The sequence below is a fragment of the Tigriopus californicus genome, chromosome 5, assembly GCF_007210705.1.
Source record: "Tigriopus californicus strain San Diego chromosome 5, Tcal_SD_v2.1, whole genome shotgun sequence".
NCBI lineage: Eukaryota > Metazoa > Arthropoda > Copepoda > Harpacticoida > Harpacticidae > Tigriopus > Tigriopus californicus.
This window is the reverse complement of record NC_081444.1, coordinates 15,855,728-15,876,345: the sequence shown is the minus strand read 5'-3', so window position 1 is coordinate 15,876,345 and position 20,618 is coordinate 15,855,728. Positions and strand designations below refer to the sequence as shown.

Here is a 20,618-nt window from a genome sequence, read left to right as displayed (position 1 = left end):
TGTGTTTGTGCCCATATGCTACAATATCTGATTAGCACTTGTTGGTACCAATGCTAATAATGTATATCTGTAATTCTCTTTTGTGTTGTGATAAAAAGAAAGTTAGCAAAAATCAGAATTGAAATTGAAAATAAGCAAAATTGATTGTTTTTGACAAAAAAGACTTTACAAATGTTATCTATTATACGGAATTCTGTTTTTTATAACTATCTTGTTATCACGAGATTTACTTATTTTTTTCTGACTTAAAATTATGCTGTCTCAGGGGATATTTATGCAACTATTGTCCTTCACAACAAATACACTTTTCAATCCAGTTGCCGAATTTCCCTGAAAAAATCCCCTTCACAATCTGATATCCTTTCTATGCACTTTTTAAAAGAGGCACATTCACATTTTCACATGCGTTATTTTGATATTATATGAAGCCACTGCCTTTTGTATTTCAGTCAAATGGTTCACTTCCTGCCATGTCTTTGATTTGATTGGCGCTAATTACGATCAAATTTAATTCATGACTTTATGATTGTGAATTAGCGACCAATCTCATTAACGTCGAATGTTTCCAAAGTTATGGAAAAGCTTGTTAAGACAAAACTTCTTGAATACTTTGACATGAAAGGTAGCATTCCTGACCAGCAGCATAGTTTTCTTGCCCACTTTAGCACTGTGACACAATCGATTCAGCACTTTGACGACGTAAAGAACGAGCACAAAGAAGTTTTTACAAAATATATTGCAAGCATGAACCACTTAAGCTTTTGGGAAAGACTTCAATCCCTAGAATTATTTAGTATTCAGCGTAAGTACGAACACTATCTAATCCTTAATGTTTTTAATTGTCTTCATGCACTTTGTTCTAACCCGGGAATAAAATATAACGTTATCGTTAGTGATAGAAGAGAGAGTGTGAAATCAGATTTAAATTAGATATAAAGTTGGTGAAGACCTTAAAATCCTCTTTTGTACTAAACCGAGCGCCAACCCTCTATAATCTACTACCATGCTCACTTCCACGATTCAATTTACTAGATGATCCATTGTTAAGATTCAAGCAACATTTAGATCGTTTTTTATCAACAATCCCAGACCAGCCTTTAGTTCAAGAGTGCCCTAGAGTGCAATTCGAATGCATTATGGGACCACATCTTTTATCAATTATGACTTATGGGGAACTCATTCCCCTGTATCGGTATTCAAAATTAGAAAAGAATGTTTGAAAGAAAAAAAAAACTGATTTTACACGACAGACGACCAAAATTCGCTTTACTTCCTAAACAAATTCATTTGCATGTAAAGAATATTTAACGTTTTTATGGAATTTTTTGTGCATATTTGGCTTGTGGTGGAGACGTAACAAAGTGCATCAGATTTATGCGACACTTTAAAATAGGTACGCGTATAGCTGAGTGTCTAAAAGACAGCGTAAGCAAGACCAGAATCCTCTTTACAGATGCCGTGGGTTCAATTCCCGCTATCAGAACCTCCTACTAAGAGAGAGGTACCCAATTTGATTGTCTTCCTAGCCCTTTCTAAGCAAAACTTTTGGATGCTAACGGTACCCAACCAATCTAGTACCAGACAAGGACATTGCCTGTTGGAAAAATATGATGGCAGGCTTCGCTTGACAGCAAGAGATATCTTTCCAACCAACCCTGGATCCAACAATAAAAAAGTAGAAATGTCTGAAAAATGAGTGAGCTTGCAACCAACTTGGGTTATTAGCACTTTGATCATTGTGTCAAATGCTCATGACTGAATTAACCGGATGAACTTAACTAAAGCTCACAAGTTGAATCAAATGATAATCCAATCGAATTTAGCTTTGCTTGAGAGAATGAAATGTGCATTGTTCTGTTTACTTCTAATTTGTCTCTTTTGTCGCTTTCAAAATTGTGCTCACTGCCAGCGGTCAGTACCATGGACACATTTCCTACGCATCTATTTTTTCGATTTTAAAACGTTTCATTTTTTTGCGATCGTTTTCTCGCATTATTTGCATACTCTGAACTACTTTTATGCATATTATAGGTTGTAGAGCATACCTTTCTGCATATTTTGGCCGTTTGTACGTATTAGTCATTCCCCAGTGCAAATGTGCAGATATTCGAGTTCTGGTTAAATTTTCGCGTTGAGCAGAAAATCAACGAAATCTGCACAAATAACATGCAATTAACGATATTTTCCTCTCTACTTTTCAGATATTCAACATATCCTTTGAAGGAGTTACAGATTGTCAAACTTCTTTGATTCCGGCTTGAAAATCAACGAGAATCTTGAGGCCTGCTTTGGGGCAAAATATTTGAACATGTATGTTCCTTTTTTAATCTGTCGTTTTTTTCTAATTATTCGTCATTCCAGTCAAACCTTCATTGGGCTGTCGTGCGTCTAGTATGAATGTTTTCAAAATTTTCTTCGATAATTGAGCTAGTGCTTGCTGTCCGTGCTTTTATATTGCTCACATGTGGACTCTCTCGGCAAAGATCACACTTGTTCTTTATTGTTCCATCTCATATCCGACAAAAGTATACAAGGCCATTTACATGAATAATAATAAGCTCCCCATGAAGGTCCGCAGAAAGTTTGTAAAAGAGTCAGACCCTTGGCTCCTGCCTTCAATTATAATATGCACGTAACCCATGCAGGGGGCTTTCACTTAAAGTGACTTACATTTGGAACTAACTACGACGCCTTTGTAGAGCAGAGTTGGACATGATGGATTGAAAGTGACTTAGATATAGTGACTTACCATAAAGTGTTGGCTCGGTTGACTAAAGTCATTACAGTCCTTGATACAGTAAATCCCTTAGTTGAAACCAACATTAAGATAGAGTTAGACAGAGGGTTAATGAGAGTTATTCATTATAGGTACCATCGTCCTCCTGCCACTTGTTATTTACTGACCAGTAGTAAATAAACAATATGTAAAGACAATATGGATAAGTGAACGTCTCTTTATTTAATAGAAATGAGCTGATTCAATTCGTATTCACACTAGTTGAGCTCTTGTCGACTAAGAAGCGTTCGTCAATTTAGAGCCCAATCGAACCTTTATTTCAAAAGCAATGAGGTCTTGAAGCTCAGTTGGACACAACACTTTTAAGTTGGGAAAATCTTGAAAACTTCGTCGACGAAACCCCAACTTGTATCCGGTTTACTGGATAGAAGTTACACAAACGTTCATAGAGAGTATGCAAGCGTTGATTGATCCTGTCGCAGGATTTAAGTCAGACTTGGACAAGTGTCTAACCAAATTTCTTGATCAACCCTGTCTTCAACGGCTAGCCAGATCCATAAGCTCCTATTCGTTGGTGGATCAGACATTATATGAATCTAAAGTTTGTTTTTCGTCTTGAACTGGTGGGAATTCCATGCCCAGTAGCGGTAAGGAAGTCCCCCGAGAAGGGATTCTGTGGTTTATACCTCAACATTACCAGGTACCTTTTAACATGGGTTTGGTTGCTTTCGAAAGTGAAGTTGCGCATGTAGGGCTCAACCTTTGTCCAACCATTGCCATTAGATTATTATTGTGGAACAAAGACGTTTTCAAGTGACTAGGTAAGGGGCATTGTATTCTGAATGAGACCTAGTTCAATGCAGGGTATGTATGACACTCAAATTGCTTGTCAAAAGGGAACCAATGTGTCAATTAACTTGTGTGATGAATGAGTTCTCTCTATGAGGATCTCTGTAACGTTTAGAAACCTCAGTAAGTGGGACATATTTCGCTCGCCTTTTCACTTGCATGCATGGGTCAAATCAAACAAGGCCAATTTTGCTTCATGTCGCATACTCTCTGTGCTTCTATCATCTGGCTACTCGTTTTAAACTTAACGGAGGTATCATTTTGCATTTGCTTGAAAACAATCTGAACTTTGAATCTCTCGGCGTTTAGCATACTAGTCACAATTTGACTCGCACACTATTGAACCAGCGCGAAAAAAATAAGTTGACGTATGTTTGAAAGGAAGCTGCTTGTCGAAAATTGATCTCGCCGAAACTTTTTTAGAACTGATTTCTAAACACGCCTAGAAATCAATCTGCTGAACGAAGTTAGTTTGAATCAATATTCTGACACTTTTAAGCACACTTGGCTCTCATAAGCGCTTCAATAAGTCGTCCAATGATTTCCTAATGACAACTAGCACACAAGACACTCTTCAGTTGTGGTTTGGAGGGTATTGATCCCACCGAAGTCAGATGTGGTTACCTTCTAAAAGTTTCTTGTGGTGAACCGTGGATGAGGAGAATCGAACCGGGAACCTCTCTCATTTCCTAGGATACTGCATTAACCATTGCGCCACGTCTCCTTCCAAATGCGATTTTTTGCAAACAGGCCACTGATGTGAATTGGAAGCGTCTCCATAAAGGCCTCAACTTTCCATATCATCCCACCAAACGAAAAGTAGGGTATCAACCCCATACAGGTAGAATTTGTCAAGGTATGCAGTGACATTTTGGAGAGACAACATGCTCTTTTCTTTTTCGGACTCGTTCATGCTTGATCAAAAAAAAGTGGCAGCCACCGACATTTTTCGTGAGCATTTGGATCCCCGTTAGGGCCAAAGACAAAGAGTTCTTTGAGATCCTAATTAAAAGGGGAATAGTAGACCACACCGCTAGTAGCTCGCTCACCTGCTACACCATATAGTACGTAATACGCAGCACGGTCGGAGTTACTCCCTCGTTCTACCACTGTATGTATGTAGAACATACTACGTATATGCCTTTCCGTTGGGCAGACTGAGACAAGAGAGCCCCGGCACACTCACCGTTTTGGATAATCCTCATGCTTGAGGGATTTGACAAGTGTCTTTTGGGAAAGCCGGGCTAAACTGGATTGGACTTGGAATAAGTAAGATCAATCCACTTTGCCCTATGAACGAAACTACTGTAACTTTTTTGGACTCAGACGAGAAAGGGCCAGCCGGACCGTCGACGCACTGATGATAGATATGATAGCCATGATAGTCATGATAGCATATACCGGTTTCGTCTTTTGTCATATGTTGATTATTGACTCAGTCGAAATGGCTTCAAGTGTGACTCATGAATTATTCTCTGTTTAAGGGGGAAATTGGCCTCGAGGATAGATTGCCGAGCTCTGGCAAGCTTTTAGTGGAGGTTAAAACCTGGTTATATATTCATTGCATGGCCAGGCTCTGCATAGCTTTACTTAGCTTGGGCTCGAGTAGCTCTTAGTTCTCTCTCTTTGTGCACTGTTGTAGTATGTGTCTTCGTGTGGCGACAACATGCAAACCATTTTGAAGCCCTTCACCCGTCCATCCAATGCAAATCACTCTGTCATGTGGTCCGTCCGTTCGTGCTTTGTGTGGTCATAAAACCTCTCGAAACACCGTTGACATGCCTCAAATTAATTGGGAACTCCACATTGAAATAAACTTTCTCAATCAAGTGCTGACAATCCCATCTCATTTATCGCTGAACTGAAGAAGGGTCACAAAACCGTTATGGAGACTTGCGGAGCAAAGAGGGCTCTAGGGTGCGCAAGTGAATTGCTCCGACAACTGTAAAATGAAAGCGTTGGGCCTGGGCATAAAAAAAACTGAGAAATGTTGGTCGAGTAACATTTTGGCTCGCTTATTTAGGGCAATTTAAGACACTGATTTGAAAAGCCTAGCCAATAGGCCAGATCAAATAATGTTATCAAAGACCCTGGCGGAGGGAAGCTGATCAGTCCAGAAACCTTGCCCCTTTCCAGTTGTTGATGCCTTTCGGCACACTGGAAAAATAGACCATCAAACCACTTACTTTGCACCCTAGAGAATCATCGAGAATCAGGGGAAACGAATGAAAAATGAAAAAGTCTATTAAGCAGACTAGAAGCGGCAAGAAAAGAACTGTTTGCCTTTCCTTTTCAAAGATAACAACGCTGTATCAGAAGGCTGCCCCGGCTGATCAGACATCATCTGCAAGTGGTCAGTCAAGTCACCTCGATGCTTCTTTTAGGTAGAGCCTTGCTTTGATTTCTCAGTCATGAGTCATGACTCATGGGACTGATGGGTGGCTTGACATGGTTGGTATGGAGGGAAACCAAAAGAAAGAATGGTCCATTGGCAATGGTCATTGATTCCAAAAAGATGCTTCCGTTGGCCACGAGTCAGGGCCCAAGAAACCGGGAATTGTGCAGGAATGAATTTCTCTCTCCTTTTCCATCCCAGATCATCATTCCCCTCTTCTGCTTCTTCTTTCTCTTCATCGTCATCATGGCGAGCATCCTCTAACTTCTTGGTCCCTTGGTCCTCGTCATCGTGCCTTCACATTAGAAATCTTTTCGCCTTTTCCTGCACTTCTTCATCTTGTGTCTGTGACCGTCCTTTCTGTTTCTGATTCTCTCTTTCTCTCTCTCTTTTCCTCACTTGGATTGTAGGCGTTCATTTCTGGTGTGCTTTCTGGATAGCATATATGGAATGGATGGAGAGTTGGATGTTCGAGTCCTTCTGCTACACTACTACATTATGCTACGGGATGTCCTCTATCACTCTGTAGTGGGTTATTCGTTGTTTTGATATCGTAGTCGTGGAACTTCGTGTGTCATAGTTTAGTTTGGTACGGTAGTCAAAAGTACCGTAGTGGTAGTGTGGGTGGTGGTGGTGGTGGTGGTGGTAGTAGTAGTAGTTGTAGTAGTATAACTTCGCTCGAGACGAAAACTCGAGGAGTGAGGGGCTCCCCATTGCCCTCCTCGTAAAAGCGATCCTCTTTTTCGATTTGAGAAAAAGCCTCTTCTGGTCCCACTTCCTCGGGGGTGTCTGTCGACTGTGCCGAAAACGAGGCAAGAAAAGCCGGCAATTGTCAGGGTTAGAAGACGAAGGAGAAAGAAGGAAACAGAGTGAGAGAGAGAGAAAGAAAGAGAGACCAAGAGGAAAGAGGAACTCGCAGATGGGTGGCCCGTAGCCGAAAGAGGAACGCAGAGAGAAAGAGAGAGGGAGAGGGAGGGAGGGAAAGAGAAGGACTGGTGGTGGAACAAGGGAGAGACCGCCGCCCGTTCAATGGCCATACGTCCAACTCTCTGAAGGGGAGAGTGGCGAGTGTTAGGACGGGGAGGAACACCACCACCACCACCATCATCACCACCAACACGGGTTGGAAAAGGACGAAGGCCACCACCGGGATGACCATGGATCGAGGAACGAGGAACGAGGAACGACGTCGTGAGCGGCGTGCCACAGACGGAGAAGGAAGGCGAAGAGGAGGAAGAGAAGAAGAAGAAGAAGAAGAAGAAGAGCCTTTCGGGTGGTGTTGAGGCACTCACTCTCTCATCCACGGCTGTATGTACAATAGCGGCGATCACGCAAGTACTGAGATATTCCTTACACACACGCACACGCACACACACACATCCACACTCCTCGGGCTTACCCGAGCAAATTTTGGGACTTTTTTTCCCTTTCGATGACTACTTTGGCCATTTAGTTTCTTTTGGAAGCACAAGCGGAGCAGACGTCGTTTGAGATTGGGTTGGATCGAGTTCCAACGTTGAGTTCTGTGCGCACAGAGAATCGGACCATCGACGTGTTCCAACATAATCAAGTTTCATTTTGGACCATTACTTCGGTGTCGAGTCGTTAGCCATAGGGTGAGGTCAAAATCGCCACCTTGTTATCTCTGATTGATCTCAAGTTTGCTGATTACCGAGTGGGACCAACTCTGTCGGGTATGGTTCAAATCTTCCGGTTCCTTCTTGTTGCCATCCCCAAACGATTGTCCGTTTGAGTCCTTCGAAATCTGAGGGACGTCTTTTTTCCACCACGCACACGAGAAGAAGGGCGAGAGAAAAAAAAGGCTATCTAAACATTACACCTACGCACAGAACAACTCGAACACTTTCCTTTTTCTCGCCGTCTCCATTCACGGTCGTGGAAAAACGGGAACCATTCACCAAAGGACTTTGAATCTGGAGCGCCATAAAGCCTCCATCTTCGACAGCTCGACGGACTGAATCTGCCAAAGAGTTGGTTCAGACTGGAATCCCTTGCCAAAGCTTGACAGTTGGAAGTGATCTCTGGCCAAGAAAACGTCCGTCTTCTTGGCACTTGGCACAGAACAAGTGGTTGTTGATACTCCCGCTCTTCCCAGAGCTCCAGTGGCCTTTTCAGCGACCACTCAGTCTACCAACTGGCTCGTTGCGACCCTCTGGTCCCTCGTTCCTTCCCTCGTTCGCCTGTGAGCGAGTAGGTCGATCCTTGCTAACCCAGGGATTTAGGAACTGGACCAACGACAACGGAAGTGGGATTTTTTGCCAATCACCAATTGATTTGCTCTTCTTCTCGTGCTCCTCAATCAAACCCTTGGCCAACTTATTTTCCCGGGCATTTAATACCCCAGGAGGCTATTGGTAGGGAACAAAAATATTTGGGCAGTGTTTTCATTCTTCAAACCAAATGATCATCATCATTGCCAGACCCACGAGGGGATGAACACTTGAACAACAACAACAACAACAGCAACACAAGGAGGGAAGTGCCCACGACAATAGACACAAAGATAGACCCTTAGAGCCCAACTCTTTCAAGCCCGGATCGACTATTGTGACTTGAAACCACCGCATACCCTACACTACCAATCCATCGTGTCCACCGTGCATGTGCAAATTACAGTTACAACTAGCGACATGTCTACTTTGATGATGCCCGCCGCCACCATGACCACAATGACGAACACAAGCCCCATTGCTGTGACTCAGCCCAAAGCTGGGGCGAACACAGTGGCCGCAGTGGTGGCCGCCTCGGACCCAACCGCCGCCAAAATGGGTATCATTAACAACAATAAGCAAGGTAAGGGTGGCCATTTGCATAAGCACATGTTATCTACAATTCTGCATGGTACAAATCCAGACATGCTTCTATACGGTATACGAGTACCATGTACGCAGAGTACACTTTGCAGTGTGTACAACATTGAAGACTAAGGAACGAGGCTGAAGGGACAGTTAGGGTGGAGAGGACCCTGAACATACTGTCCCACTTTCAGTCCCTCCTGAATACTTGGGACAAAAGGCAGCAATCGAACGAGAGAAACCGAAACTCTGAACTTGGGGAGGGGCACCACCACCACCACGAGGGCTGGGCTGATAACATCACACGACAATATCCGATTTCCCGGTGTTTTCGTGACGGACCTGAAGGCGTCGGGGAGAGGAAACACGTCGCCCTGAATCTCGGCGACCGAACCTCGAGGATAAATAAGTAGGGACAAACATAAGTACATAAACACATGGAGCCGGAACAAGGTGGAAAGAATACCCCTCCCCTTACCTTCTGTACTACGTATGTAGTCCTTGCACTACGTACATACGTACAGCACCGTGGTTGATGTCATTATTGGCAATATCACTTTCCAGCCTCGTCATGACATATCCTATCCAAGTTTGTTAGAGGTCAAATTTGACCGAGGAAGATCTCTTCAGCCAGACTGACGGCCCCCGAGAAATCTGTTTGTTCCACACGAGAGGGGGAGGGTGTCCTTTCTTTTTTAAGGGAGAATCATGGCCTATTCAAATGTAACGAATCGTGTCGGAGATGACATCGAGCCCCGTTTCTATCGCTTCTATCGCTTCTATCGCTTCTATTCCAAGTCGTCAAGCATATTGCTGTTTGATCGGAGATTCATATCTTCCACAGCAGACTGTCGACGTGAGCTGTACGAACAGTAGTAGTCAGCGTGATACTTATAAGTGCTCCAAAATGATTGATGGACAAATGGAAAGCAAGTTTGACAAGAATGGAACATAGAGAGCTGAGTCTGTCGCTTTCTTCTCCATTGCTCGTCATCTCCCCGAGAGAGGACTTCGTAGATATATATGTAGATATGTGTGTAGCTCCTTCAATTGTTTGGAGACGAACTACCACTGCTGTTGTTGTTAGCCCTCTCCTTGGGCTTCTCTTTTCATCCGTCGTTTTTCTGCCATTTCCACGTCTAAATGGTCCTAGACATGCCATCGCACGAAGGGTCCCACCTTCGGTCTTCAAGAGTCTTTACCACTTGTACGACACAACTACTACTAAACACGATTCGGATCGAGTTACTTCTACACCACGACCATTGCGTTCCATTTACGTTGATTTGGGATAGAGAGTGAATCGGCGCAAGACAGCCTCACAACGAGAGTCAGGCGAGAGAGAAGTACAGAGCGGAAAGGAATTAAGAGCCATGTTAAGGGCCTTCTGATAATGCTTTTTCCCCCCGCACTCAAAGGTTTCAGTATGAAGGACCAATGGAAAACTTAGCGTCATACCAAATGATCCAATTTTTCCCTGCAGAAGTTTGGTATCCCTCCATTGTTTGGACCGCCAGAAGACAATCACAGATTTCCGTTCTCTTGTGTGTTTGTGTGGGGGGGGGATCTGTTTGGAGGGGATTCAAAGGTCTTGCATTTAATTCTCTACCACTTTTGAATGGTTCGAAGATGGACACTAAAAACCTCAACCATCTCCTCCCTCGGCCTATGAAAGGCCCTGAGCATGCCTACAGTCTTGGCTCTGACCTCAAGGCCATTTTTACTTGGCATTTCCGTACTTGAACTTTCTCCAGCGTTAGCTTCAAGCAGCCAAGTTGTCGAAGGTCATCAATCCCCTTTTAGTCTAAAATTGAATCTTTGATGAAATTATACAAGTTTTCATCATTCTTATGGAATGAAGGAACAATATGTTGGTTCAATATCATTACGCAAGTCTTCAAAAGGCATAGAAAGGTGGCTCTTTCTTTCTTTCCATCCTGTATCACCCATTTGAACATTTCTTGTCTAAAACATTAGTGTTCCAATCGAGAGAAGGGAAATGGAAGTTTTGCCGCCGGCCTGACTGGTTCGACTCATATCAATTCTACTTGAGCTAATTACCCTGGAAGCATTCCAGAAGTTGGTCTCCTTGGCAGATCGCAGAGCTGGTCGTGGACTTCCCTATAAAAAGCCCTCTCCCCCCTTACCAACAACGACCGACGATGCTTTTAAGATACTTTTAATTACAAACACACACATTCGCAAATACACGCAGTCAGACTCGCTCCACATCTTGGAACTCTGTGGAACCAATCCGAAGATGCTCAGCGGAGCGTGAGAATAAAACTTTGCAAAAAATGTAATGGTTAGGGCCATCATTGCCAGATCCAGGGACACAGGAGGAGACGCGATGTCAGTGACCCAATTGAACGCCGGCAATGGAAAAAAATAGGGCATCATTTTGGTTCCATCTCCCGCACGCATACACGCACAGTGTACACCAACTCTCATTCACATAAGGCCTAATGATTTGTGTTCTTGGGCTCATGGGAACACATTGGACGTAACAACTAGTACCAAATCTCTGATCTCGAGGTCTCATCTTAAACAAACTGTGAGTGAGACAAGCTTCTTCTCGTCATGACCCCCACATCGTCGCTTTCTTTGGCCGAACGGACCAATGGTCGGACCAATGGACGAACCAATGGTGGGCGACCCAACGATTTGAGATTTGGTGGCACAGGGTGTGCCTGTCTCCCATCCATCCATCCATCCACCCATCCATCCATCTATCTATCTATACATTCATCCACCCAAAATCCAGCCAACATCTGGCCAAGTGTCAAGCAGGGCACCCTAATGCTTTTGGTATACATTTGAGTCACCCAGTGCTGTCCATTAAGAATGACCAAGTAAATATTTGTCTGCATCAACCCAGAGCAAAAAGGAGTAACGCAAACGAACTGAGCAAACCCGCACGTGTGTGAGGGGAGGGCTGTACGTACGTATGTACACACACGGCACCCATATCCTTTAATAATTCTGGGTGCGTCAAACGCACAAGATATCGCATTGAAGAAACCTCCACCTTCATGGTCTCCTCCTAGCCTTTATAAAATGCCAACATCGTGTACGGTTCATAGCATACTAGTTTGTGCTACACACACGCGACAGATCCTTCATGGAAGTAATGGAACCAACAGTAGTTGTGGTTTCATCCCAAGCTAGCTCATTTGAATGAAGAAATATATTCAGTCTCGAAGGAATTGAGCTATGGAGTACTGTCTTGGAGAAGCATGTTGGATGTGAAGCCACTCTCTTCTCTTGTTCAAAATTGAGCCTTTTGGCCTTTCTTTTGACCAGAAATGGACTTCTTCAGCTCGGTCTTGACCCCTCTGAAAAAAGGAAGAAGACCAACGGGGACGGAAAGAGAGTTGGCCCTGCAATGTTGTGTGTATTATGCCCGAGCAAAAAACGGAAAAGATGAAGCACAGGGAGAAGGGGGGGGGCAACCACATTTCTAATGAATGCTGATGCTGCTGTTGCTGTTGCGTGGAAGTGAACAAGCTACAAACACACAGGGAGGGCTCTGGTTGGTTACAACCATCAGAGACCCAACTAATTCTCAAGCAAGTCAGGGCTGGGATTCTGTTTTCTGGTTCCACGAGCTCACCAGAGATTAATATAAAAAAGGGCCCCGAATTGTTTGACCATGGCGAGTGTAATTGATAACTTTTTGCCGTGGAAGAAATGAGAGGGTCCTCGGGTATGACCTCGTCCGAAGTGAAACACTTCTTTGTCTCGATCAGAGGGCCTTGGAATGAGTGTCCTAGTCGGCAGTCGATAGTTCGCCAGTTGCGAAAATTGGGTGCGGGTGTTTACGAATGTGGATGAGAGGGTAAGAAAAAAAAAGAATGAAAGGCACAGAGGCAAGGAGAATCTTGAGAGAAAGAAAAGAAAGAAAGAAAAAAAACGAAAGAAAGAGAAATGAGCGTGAAAAAAAGTTGCCAAACTTTCAATGGGTGCTCGCCTCCACTTTCCCATCATCATGCTGGCAAAAGAGGGAACCATTTTTACTCCAGTGCTCCAATGGAGCCTCTTCTGGTTCTTCTTTTTTTTTATGCATTGTTTATTTACGAGAAAGGTCTCCCTACTTTGGCTTCAGCTTTTGCCTCTCTCTCTCTCTTTCTCTTTCTCTTACTCACTTTCTGCCCGTGTACGTACGTATAGTGTACATAAGCCTCGTCCTCTTCCTTCTCTTGCCTCTTCTTCTTCTCCTTCTTCTTCTCCTTCTTCTTCCTCTACTTCTACTTCTTGTATTTCTACAGCTCTCCAGTGTTCCTTGGGATCTAACTGAGATCCAAGATCCAACGAGGGGAACTGAGATCCTCTTAGCTTCTTTCACTTGAGAGACCCACTACAATTTAGCTAGTTTTCCCAACTCGTTTCAGTGTACTTCAACTGGCTCTTCGGGCTATCTTCCTGCACTTTTAGAGGGTGAAAGCGGGTGCCATCCCAGAATTATTTGTTCAGGGTGCATCTCAAGCCCTCAAACTTCTGAAAAGACCTCCTCTACTGGTTTAAACACGCTGAACACACTTCGTCTTGACCTTTGTATCGAACGGCTATTCTTGAGTGTTCTTTTCCCCTCGTTCCCTAATTGCATACATATACTATTGTACTAATATTGTAGCCATTAGCCACCCTGTGGGTATCAACACGCCCTAAAGTCGTACAAATCATAAGATGCATCGTTCCCACCTAGTACCCTCCTGCTTCCCCCATGTGGCATTAATTTTTCCATAATAATCGCATCTGGGCTTGGAGAAAAATTCAATTGAATTTCCTCCTTGTGAAAACGTATTAAAATGAGTCCCATTGCGTGCACGATGCACACATTGGGATTGTTTTGGGAGTTCAGTAAATGCATTCTCACCCGAGGAAAGGTGGTGTTAATCAATGTCACACTTTGACACATGTGTGGATGTTCCACGTTCCACTTCCACATCGGCTCGCCCTCGATCTTCCTACGGGGCTCAAGATCTCTCGATCTGTTCGTTCACCAGGTCTTGCTTGAACAACTATGACCATCACTACAACTGCTTGTTCCTACTACCCTACATGCCTACTACACATACACGGTGGACAACGTGCATGCTCACTCACCTCTTGTGCTAAGAAGTTGATGTTCGCCACCAGTCCGTCCGTCCGTCCATTCGTCCGTTCCTCTGTTCGCCCGTTCGTCCGTCCCTTCTTATCTGAGCTCTTTTCTATTGATTTTTGTCCGCCGACTGAAACAATATGAGGCGAATAGCCCTTTTATGACCTCTTCGCAGACTCCCAAGTTCCTACCTAAATACACGAGTGTGAAGAAAGGAACGAAGGAACGAAGGAACGAAGGAACGAGTGAAACAAGGGACGAGAGTAGAACGGGGAGTTGGTTGCAGCTCTGTGAAAGGCCTCGTTCGTTCTCCTCCTCGATAATAAGTGCGTTATGAAACGTGAAGATCCAATTGCTAGCCGACCAATCTGAATTTGTTGCTTTGATTCGCCTCTTCTCTTCTTCTGTGGGCTTGTCTATTCGCCCCCAGGAGCCACTTTGCAATTGGCCTTCAATGGAATCTTGCGTGTAATCAAATGCGCCGGGTTTTGGTCAATGAGCATCTAGGCCACGTTGTGTCAGTGGTGAGCGAGATGTCCAATACTCTGTTTCTGTGTGTATCATACGCACTTGGACACACTAGTGGCCCTGTCGTCTTCTGTCGTCTTGTGGTGAAGCGGAACTGCGGAACCCACCATGTCATTTTCGAATCTAATCCCAATTGAATTGGAGTGAGTGGTCGCGGCTGACTTTTGGGAATTCTTTGAATTGGAGCTCAACTTTCACTCAACTCATCAAACTTCCCAAGATATCTCCATGTTTGAAAATGGAGCTCGACGTCTCCTTCGATCTCGTTCTCGTCCGGTGGTATTTCTCTGTCCGTCTAGTCCATGGACGAGTAGAGCTGAGGAGTGACAGAGGTGGTTGGTTGGTTGGTTGGTTAGTTGGTAGGTTCTGGTTTGGACGAGAACGAGATGCTGGGGAAGGTAGAAGAAAACTTCTCGCCACAATGAAACAGGGGACGAAAGTTTCTCTCAATCCAGCATGATTGCTGGTTGAATTGATCAACAGTTCCATCCATCTTGGAGATTTGAAAACGGGCAAGATGAGAGCGAACCCAGCCACGGGTCCGTTAGGTTCCCACAGTAATTTGCCATCCCTACCTCAATGGTTCCATCGGAGACCCCCTTCTTTACCCCCTTTAGTTCCGCCTATCTCATGCATTGGTCCTGGGTTGAATCGGGCTCCGCAATAGCAAAATAGCGGGCCCCTCGTGCTCTCGTGTTGCTTCGGAGGTTCGCAGACTCATTTTCTGTTCCCTTCGACGCTCGCTCAATCCTAACTCACGCACCACGCACGCACGCACTCTCTGGCTCATTCACTCACTGTGTTCTTATCCATGCTATTGATTCAATAGGAAAGTGATCCCTTTAGAGGAAAAGTGTTCCACTAAGTGGATCCAGTAGTTCTGCTCCTCAGTTGCTCTCTTCACTGCTTCGTTGGCTGGCAGGCTAGCAGGCTAGCTGGCTAACTTGCTGCCTTGCTTCTTACTACTTTGCTGGCTTGGGACTTGTTCTTCCATTGAGAAGAAACCTTTTTCGGACCTGAACATGAACACGAACCAAAAGACAGACGAACCAAAGCCAGCCAGCAGTCCTTTGGGGGAACCGACCACTTTAGTTGGCATAGTGCCTCATTGTGCCAAATCCACATTCCACTTCATGGAACAGCTTCAACTTGCCAATTAAAGCAAACGATCCCACCTGCAGCAACGAACATGCAACATGGACCATGTTCTCAAGGTTGGGACGGAGGACTGGAAAAGCGATCTTGGAAAGAAAAACCCACCTCCCTAACGTATTTTAAAGTGTCAGCTCATTTGCCACTTGCACTTGATGTGCTCATGCACTTGACCGCTTCATTACAATAAGTGCATTTCGCTCTGACCGAGACATGAACGGCGAGTGAGAGTGAGGCCAAACCAATCAATCCTCAAAAATATTGATCCTTACCCATTCCTCGCCCCCCGAATGAAAGAGAGTTTCTCAATCCTGTGAATCGTAAATAGCTTCACGGATCTCTATTTCCCTTTGTTGACAATTGTGTGAGCGAATGCACCCTAGCCCAGTCAGGCCCAGGGATATATGACAAGAGGATGTCAAAATTCCCGCAATGCGTCTAATGATGTTCATCATGCTTCTGGCCCGTTTTCAACCGTACCGCTCATGTACTACGTATGTACGTACAGCACTGTACATGTAGGTGGGGGTTTTCTTTTTCTTTCCCCCCTTTTCCGGCCGGGCTTTCATCACGTTGGTTGGTGTGTGGTGACTGTGAATGGGTGCACAACATCACATTGGGACCTTTTTCTTACTGTGTGTATACTCTACGTACATGGTATAAATAGCACGGTAGCGTGTGGTGTGGTGGTTGTCGAAAAAGAAACGAAGGAGCTGTACAGTCCCAGTGGAAGTGAGATAGAAACGAAACGACCTCTTGCTGTGTGATATCCAGATTTGAGCCCACATTCATCCTCCGTTCACGAATGGACGAACATAGACGACCTTCGCCGTTCGCTTATCCTAAATATAGTAAAGAACGTGTACTACGTTCGTACGTATTAGAATGCACGATAGCCCCGCTGGAATGCAGACGTCCGGACCTAGTGGACGAGCTGGCCCGAGGTCTAAGACGGCCCAAAGTAAATGCAATTGCTAATGATGATGGCGATAATAGCGTCGAGATTGTGACCCGAGGCTTCGTCGTTGCTAGGGATTGCCACGGGACAGATCATTGATATTAATCCATAGTCAGGAGCCATTCTGTTGAAATGACCCAAAGACCTCGGAATGCTGGTAGTGTTGTGTCTTGATTCTATCGTGGTGTTTCCAATTAGAACAATAAGGTCTACCGTCTAAGGTCTAAGGCAATACTCTATTAAGGTTGAGATGGTCCAAGATGACGCAAGTAGAACTAGCTGGATGAACCTAAAAGTGACCTTTGAAAGGAAGGTGTCAATTGAGCGAGACTTATCGGACTGTCCTACTGTCCTCCAGCATTGAAAGAGCCAATAGTATGGATGGTACAAGTTGTCTTTCGGGACAAAGGCCAATGATTCTGGAACCGATGCCATCGCGATTTGCTTTGCCCAGATATGGGTTTCTCTTTCATATGGAGAACATAGTTGGCGGGAAGGAGGTGATCTTGGACTAAAAATAGTCCTCCTGCTTGGGGGCCCTTTTCAGAGAGTCCAGCCTTGAGAACAATGTCATGGGCATTTCGGACTGAATGAGAAACATCTGGCTTGATCCTCGTGACCGCTGGTCTTCGGTCAAGAACCCACCGAGTTCTATTGACCGGAAGAGTTGTCTTTCGGGACAAAGGCCAATGATTCTGGAACCGATGCCATCGCGATTTGCTTTGCCCAGATATGGGTTTCTCTTTCATATGGAGAACAGAGTTGGCGGGAAGGAGGTGATCTTGGACTAAAAATAGTCCTCCTGCTCGGGGCCCCTTTTCAGAGAGTCCAGCCTTGAGAACAATGTCATGGGCATTTCGGACTGAATAAGAAACATCTGGCTTGATCCTCGTGACCGCTGGTCTTCGGTCAAGAACCCACCGAGTTCTATTGACTCAGGTTAGCCTCTCTGTGGCCAGCCATCTACCTAACTACAAATGAAGAGCGGGGTTGCAGAACAGACCGTCAATGGATGGAGAAGGAAGAGAAGGAACACAAGGAAGAGGAAGAGGAGAAGGAACAAGTTCGAGCAGTAGCCCTTATAGTGAGCAAGTAAGACGAGAGGAAGGATCGATGAATCTCTGACTGCACTAACACACTCCAGCGCATAGATCTATTCAAACACATGAAGCCCCACTAACATTCAAGCCACTCAATAGACTGCTAAAGAAAGCGAGCGACGAAGGAAGCAGAAATCAAGACAAGGTGAAAGATGAGAGCCCGGCTGAGAAAGAGAAACCAACCAAGAGGAATGAATGGCATGAACGTATCTACTCCCCACTTACCCCAGTCATCTTCTTCTATAGGGAACACCTTTCAGATCAAGTGGCATAGGTAGCTCCAAACATCTCCCACCCCACTGACGTACTCTGACACAAAGTCATTTACTGCTGTACGTTTGAGTACACGGAGTTCTGGATCCCTCAACCCTACTATCGTAAATGCACGTTCTATTGAACCCGAGCACTCATCACCCCGAACCAACCACTCCCCCCGAGTCCCATGTGACTTTGAATCCCCTTCATCCCATGTGCTATGTGCTGTGAGCAATGAATAAAGGGACTCCAGGCTTGTGTACAGTGTAAATTACACCAACAAAATGGAGAGCCAGAAACGATGTTTGAGTGAGTCGAGGCGAACTGAGAGGCTCCCAGCTAACCACCCGACCGACCGACCAACCAACCAACCAGCCAACCAACCCAGTTGGTCCATAGTAACGGATAAAGATATTTATACTTTGTAGAAGCAAAAGTAACCGTGCACACCGATTGGGCGGGAGATAGAGATGGAAGGATACCAGAGACGAAGTTTTGATGGATTGTTTCAGCAATATTGCACTTGTGAAAATTATTCGAACATGGCAGAGCCTTGCAGTGGACGAAAAAGATAAAAAGACCCGAAGGGGGCTGAGTTTCCCTTTTTTGTCCTCATCGTCTCTACGTTTTGAGGAAGAACACTTTTGCAAATGAAATAAGTTTCAACTGTGTTATCATTCTTTTCACCATGAAGGGAACATGGTTTCATTAAACATCTGGACAATGTCTTAAAACTTAAAAGTTTAGTTCTGACAATAGTTGGTTAACATATCACTGAGGGAACCAATGAGAGGGGTGCTTAATTGTGGAAGCAACGCAATAATTGTCCTGTTCAACCTCTCATGGAATAAACAGCACCATTATCCATGCCTGTTCTCCAAAATCAATTCAATGGCCAATGCATGGTTGGAGAATTTTGGTTTGAGCTCCAAGTGCTCGCTACAAATTGATGTTCTTTCATGAGATCAGTCTCATCCTAGATGACGCTAGAAACTTGAATGACTTTCTTACTTATCAAATCTGTCTCATGGGAACAATCCCATCACAAAGTGGGGCAGGTTTTTATGCTCTGATTGGGACTTTGTATCCCAAGCCAGCAATAATACAAAAAATGGAGACTACTACAATATTCAACACATTTTTTACCAAATACCCTTGGTTCCAACACGAAAGAGGCCTTCATAGTTTATGTGAAGGCCACTCTCTTCAGCAAAAAATAACCTCAATTTGACAGCGGATAAACGGCTCTGCCGAAATAAGATGCACGAGATGTGGAGGAAGGCTTATGGGAATAGAAAGGAGGAAAATATAATTAAGGGAATGAGCAATCAAGATCATTGTTATCAAAACAACAATAACACCATTTCTATGATTACTCTCATCTTTGTTTGAAATGCCCCAGTCACCTCCAAACATGGTCGGTCGACCTTTACACTTAGATGTGTGCAAGAACACCACCGACCTGTCAATCATGAATTCCCGGCCTTCCACAGTACGTACGTATTGCTAGTAATGTAGCACTGATCCCTAGCCAAAGGAAAAACCCTCCCACCCACGGAGCGAGAGTATTGCTTGCCAGGATGGTCCAAAGCGAACCACTGTGTAAAGGCCGGAGCACCACATGAGACCCCTGTCAATAATGGTGAGGCCATATTGGCTAACCATCAGGGAAAGCTACCCACCCTTTTCTCGTCTCGAATAAAATGGAAACACCAACAGCTGTAGGCATTAGTTACTCCACGCATCTCCAAAAATTGCCAGTCCCAACCAATCAACAGGCAAGCAAGAGATAAGTACTTCCTTCTCCTTGGGAGCGATTTTGCATCTCTTTCATACGTTTCCATCCAATCACGAAACAAATTAAACTTGCACCCAACCAAGCAAGCAACCAAGTTGATCTAACCCACTTGCTTTGGTACTTTAGTTTGCCACGGACAAGACCTTCTAATCAACTAGGCCATTGTTCTATGGAAGCACTCTCTCCACTAGTGTTGTTCACCTTGAACGCTCCACTGTCGCAAGAATGCATACAAGCGGGCGGGTATTTGCATATTTGATTACCCGCTCTCATCACTCGAGATTGGTGCCATCTGATGGAAACCCTGGGACATTTGATCTCGAGAACCACTTTCCCAGATAAACTTGACACATTCCTTGGTCTTGTCACCTGTCAATCATCCTAATAGACCGATCATTTACTTGTCAAAAGCACACACACTCGCTACTAAGGAGAGAAAACGGGAACAAGCGTAAGCAGAGGAGGAACAGGAACAGAGGGAAAAAAGTTGGACAAAACTATGACCGAGTGCTAAGCCCTTTAGTTGTTCTTTCTCCGTTGGGTCTCTCTCGAGCCATCCTGATTTCTAAAAGAAGCATGGACATAGGAGGGCTTCTTCTTAACTGGTGTCACGTCTGGCTAAAACTTAGACCTTAGAGGATCTGGTGCGGCATATTATACCAGGAGCACAAACTCAGCAGTCCCAAATGGAACAACTCACGGGAAGTAACAACGGGTAGGTCAGTGCACGCAAGGCGAGAATGGATGCGAAACTTTCTAGTTTGTCTTTCAAAGGTTTTCAAGTCAGCAATATTTAGATGTGCCTTATCGTCCATCAAATTGTTCCAATTTAGATCCACTCGACAGAAATGTGTTCGCTCCTCTAACGAGGGTTTCCGCTCCAAATTCAGCAATCTTTTCCTTGGGCCACAATCTATGCCTAGTTTTTT

At 44.6% G+C, this 20,618-nt stretch overlaps 1 protein-coding gene across 1 annotated transcript in view; it reads left to right on the top strand.

Annotated features, from left to right (window-relative positions):
* Window positions 1-7,446: 7,446 nt before the first annotated feature.
* The window catches only part of LOC131880330 (cytotoxic granule associated RNA binding protein TIA1-like), an 81,547-nt gene continuing 68,375 nt past the window's right edge, over window positions 7,447-20,618 (top strand). Inside the window, exon 1 of the mRNA XM_059226933.1 lies at window positions 7,447-8,795. Within this exon, the coding sequence (XP_059082916.1) occupies window positions 8,633-8,795 (163 nt within the window). The 5' untranslated portion in view covers window positions 7,447-8,632. The remainder of the gene's footprint in view (window positions 8,796-20,618) is intronic.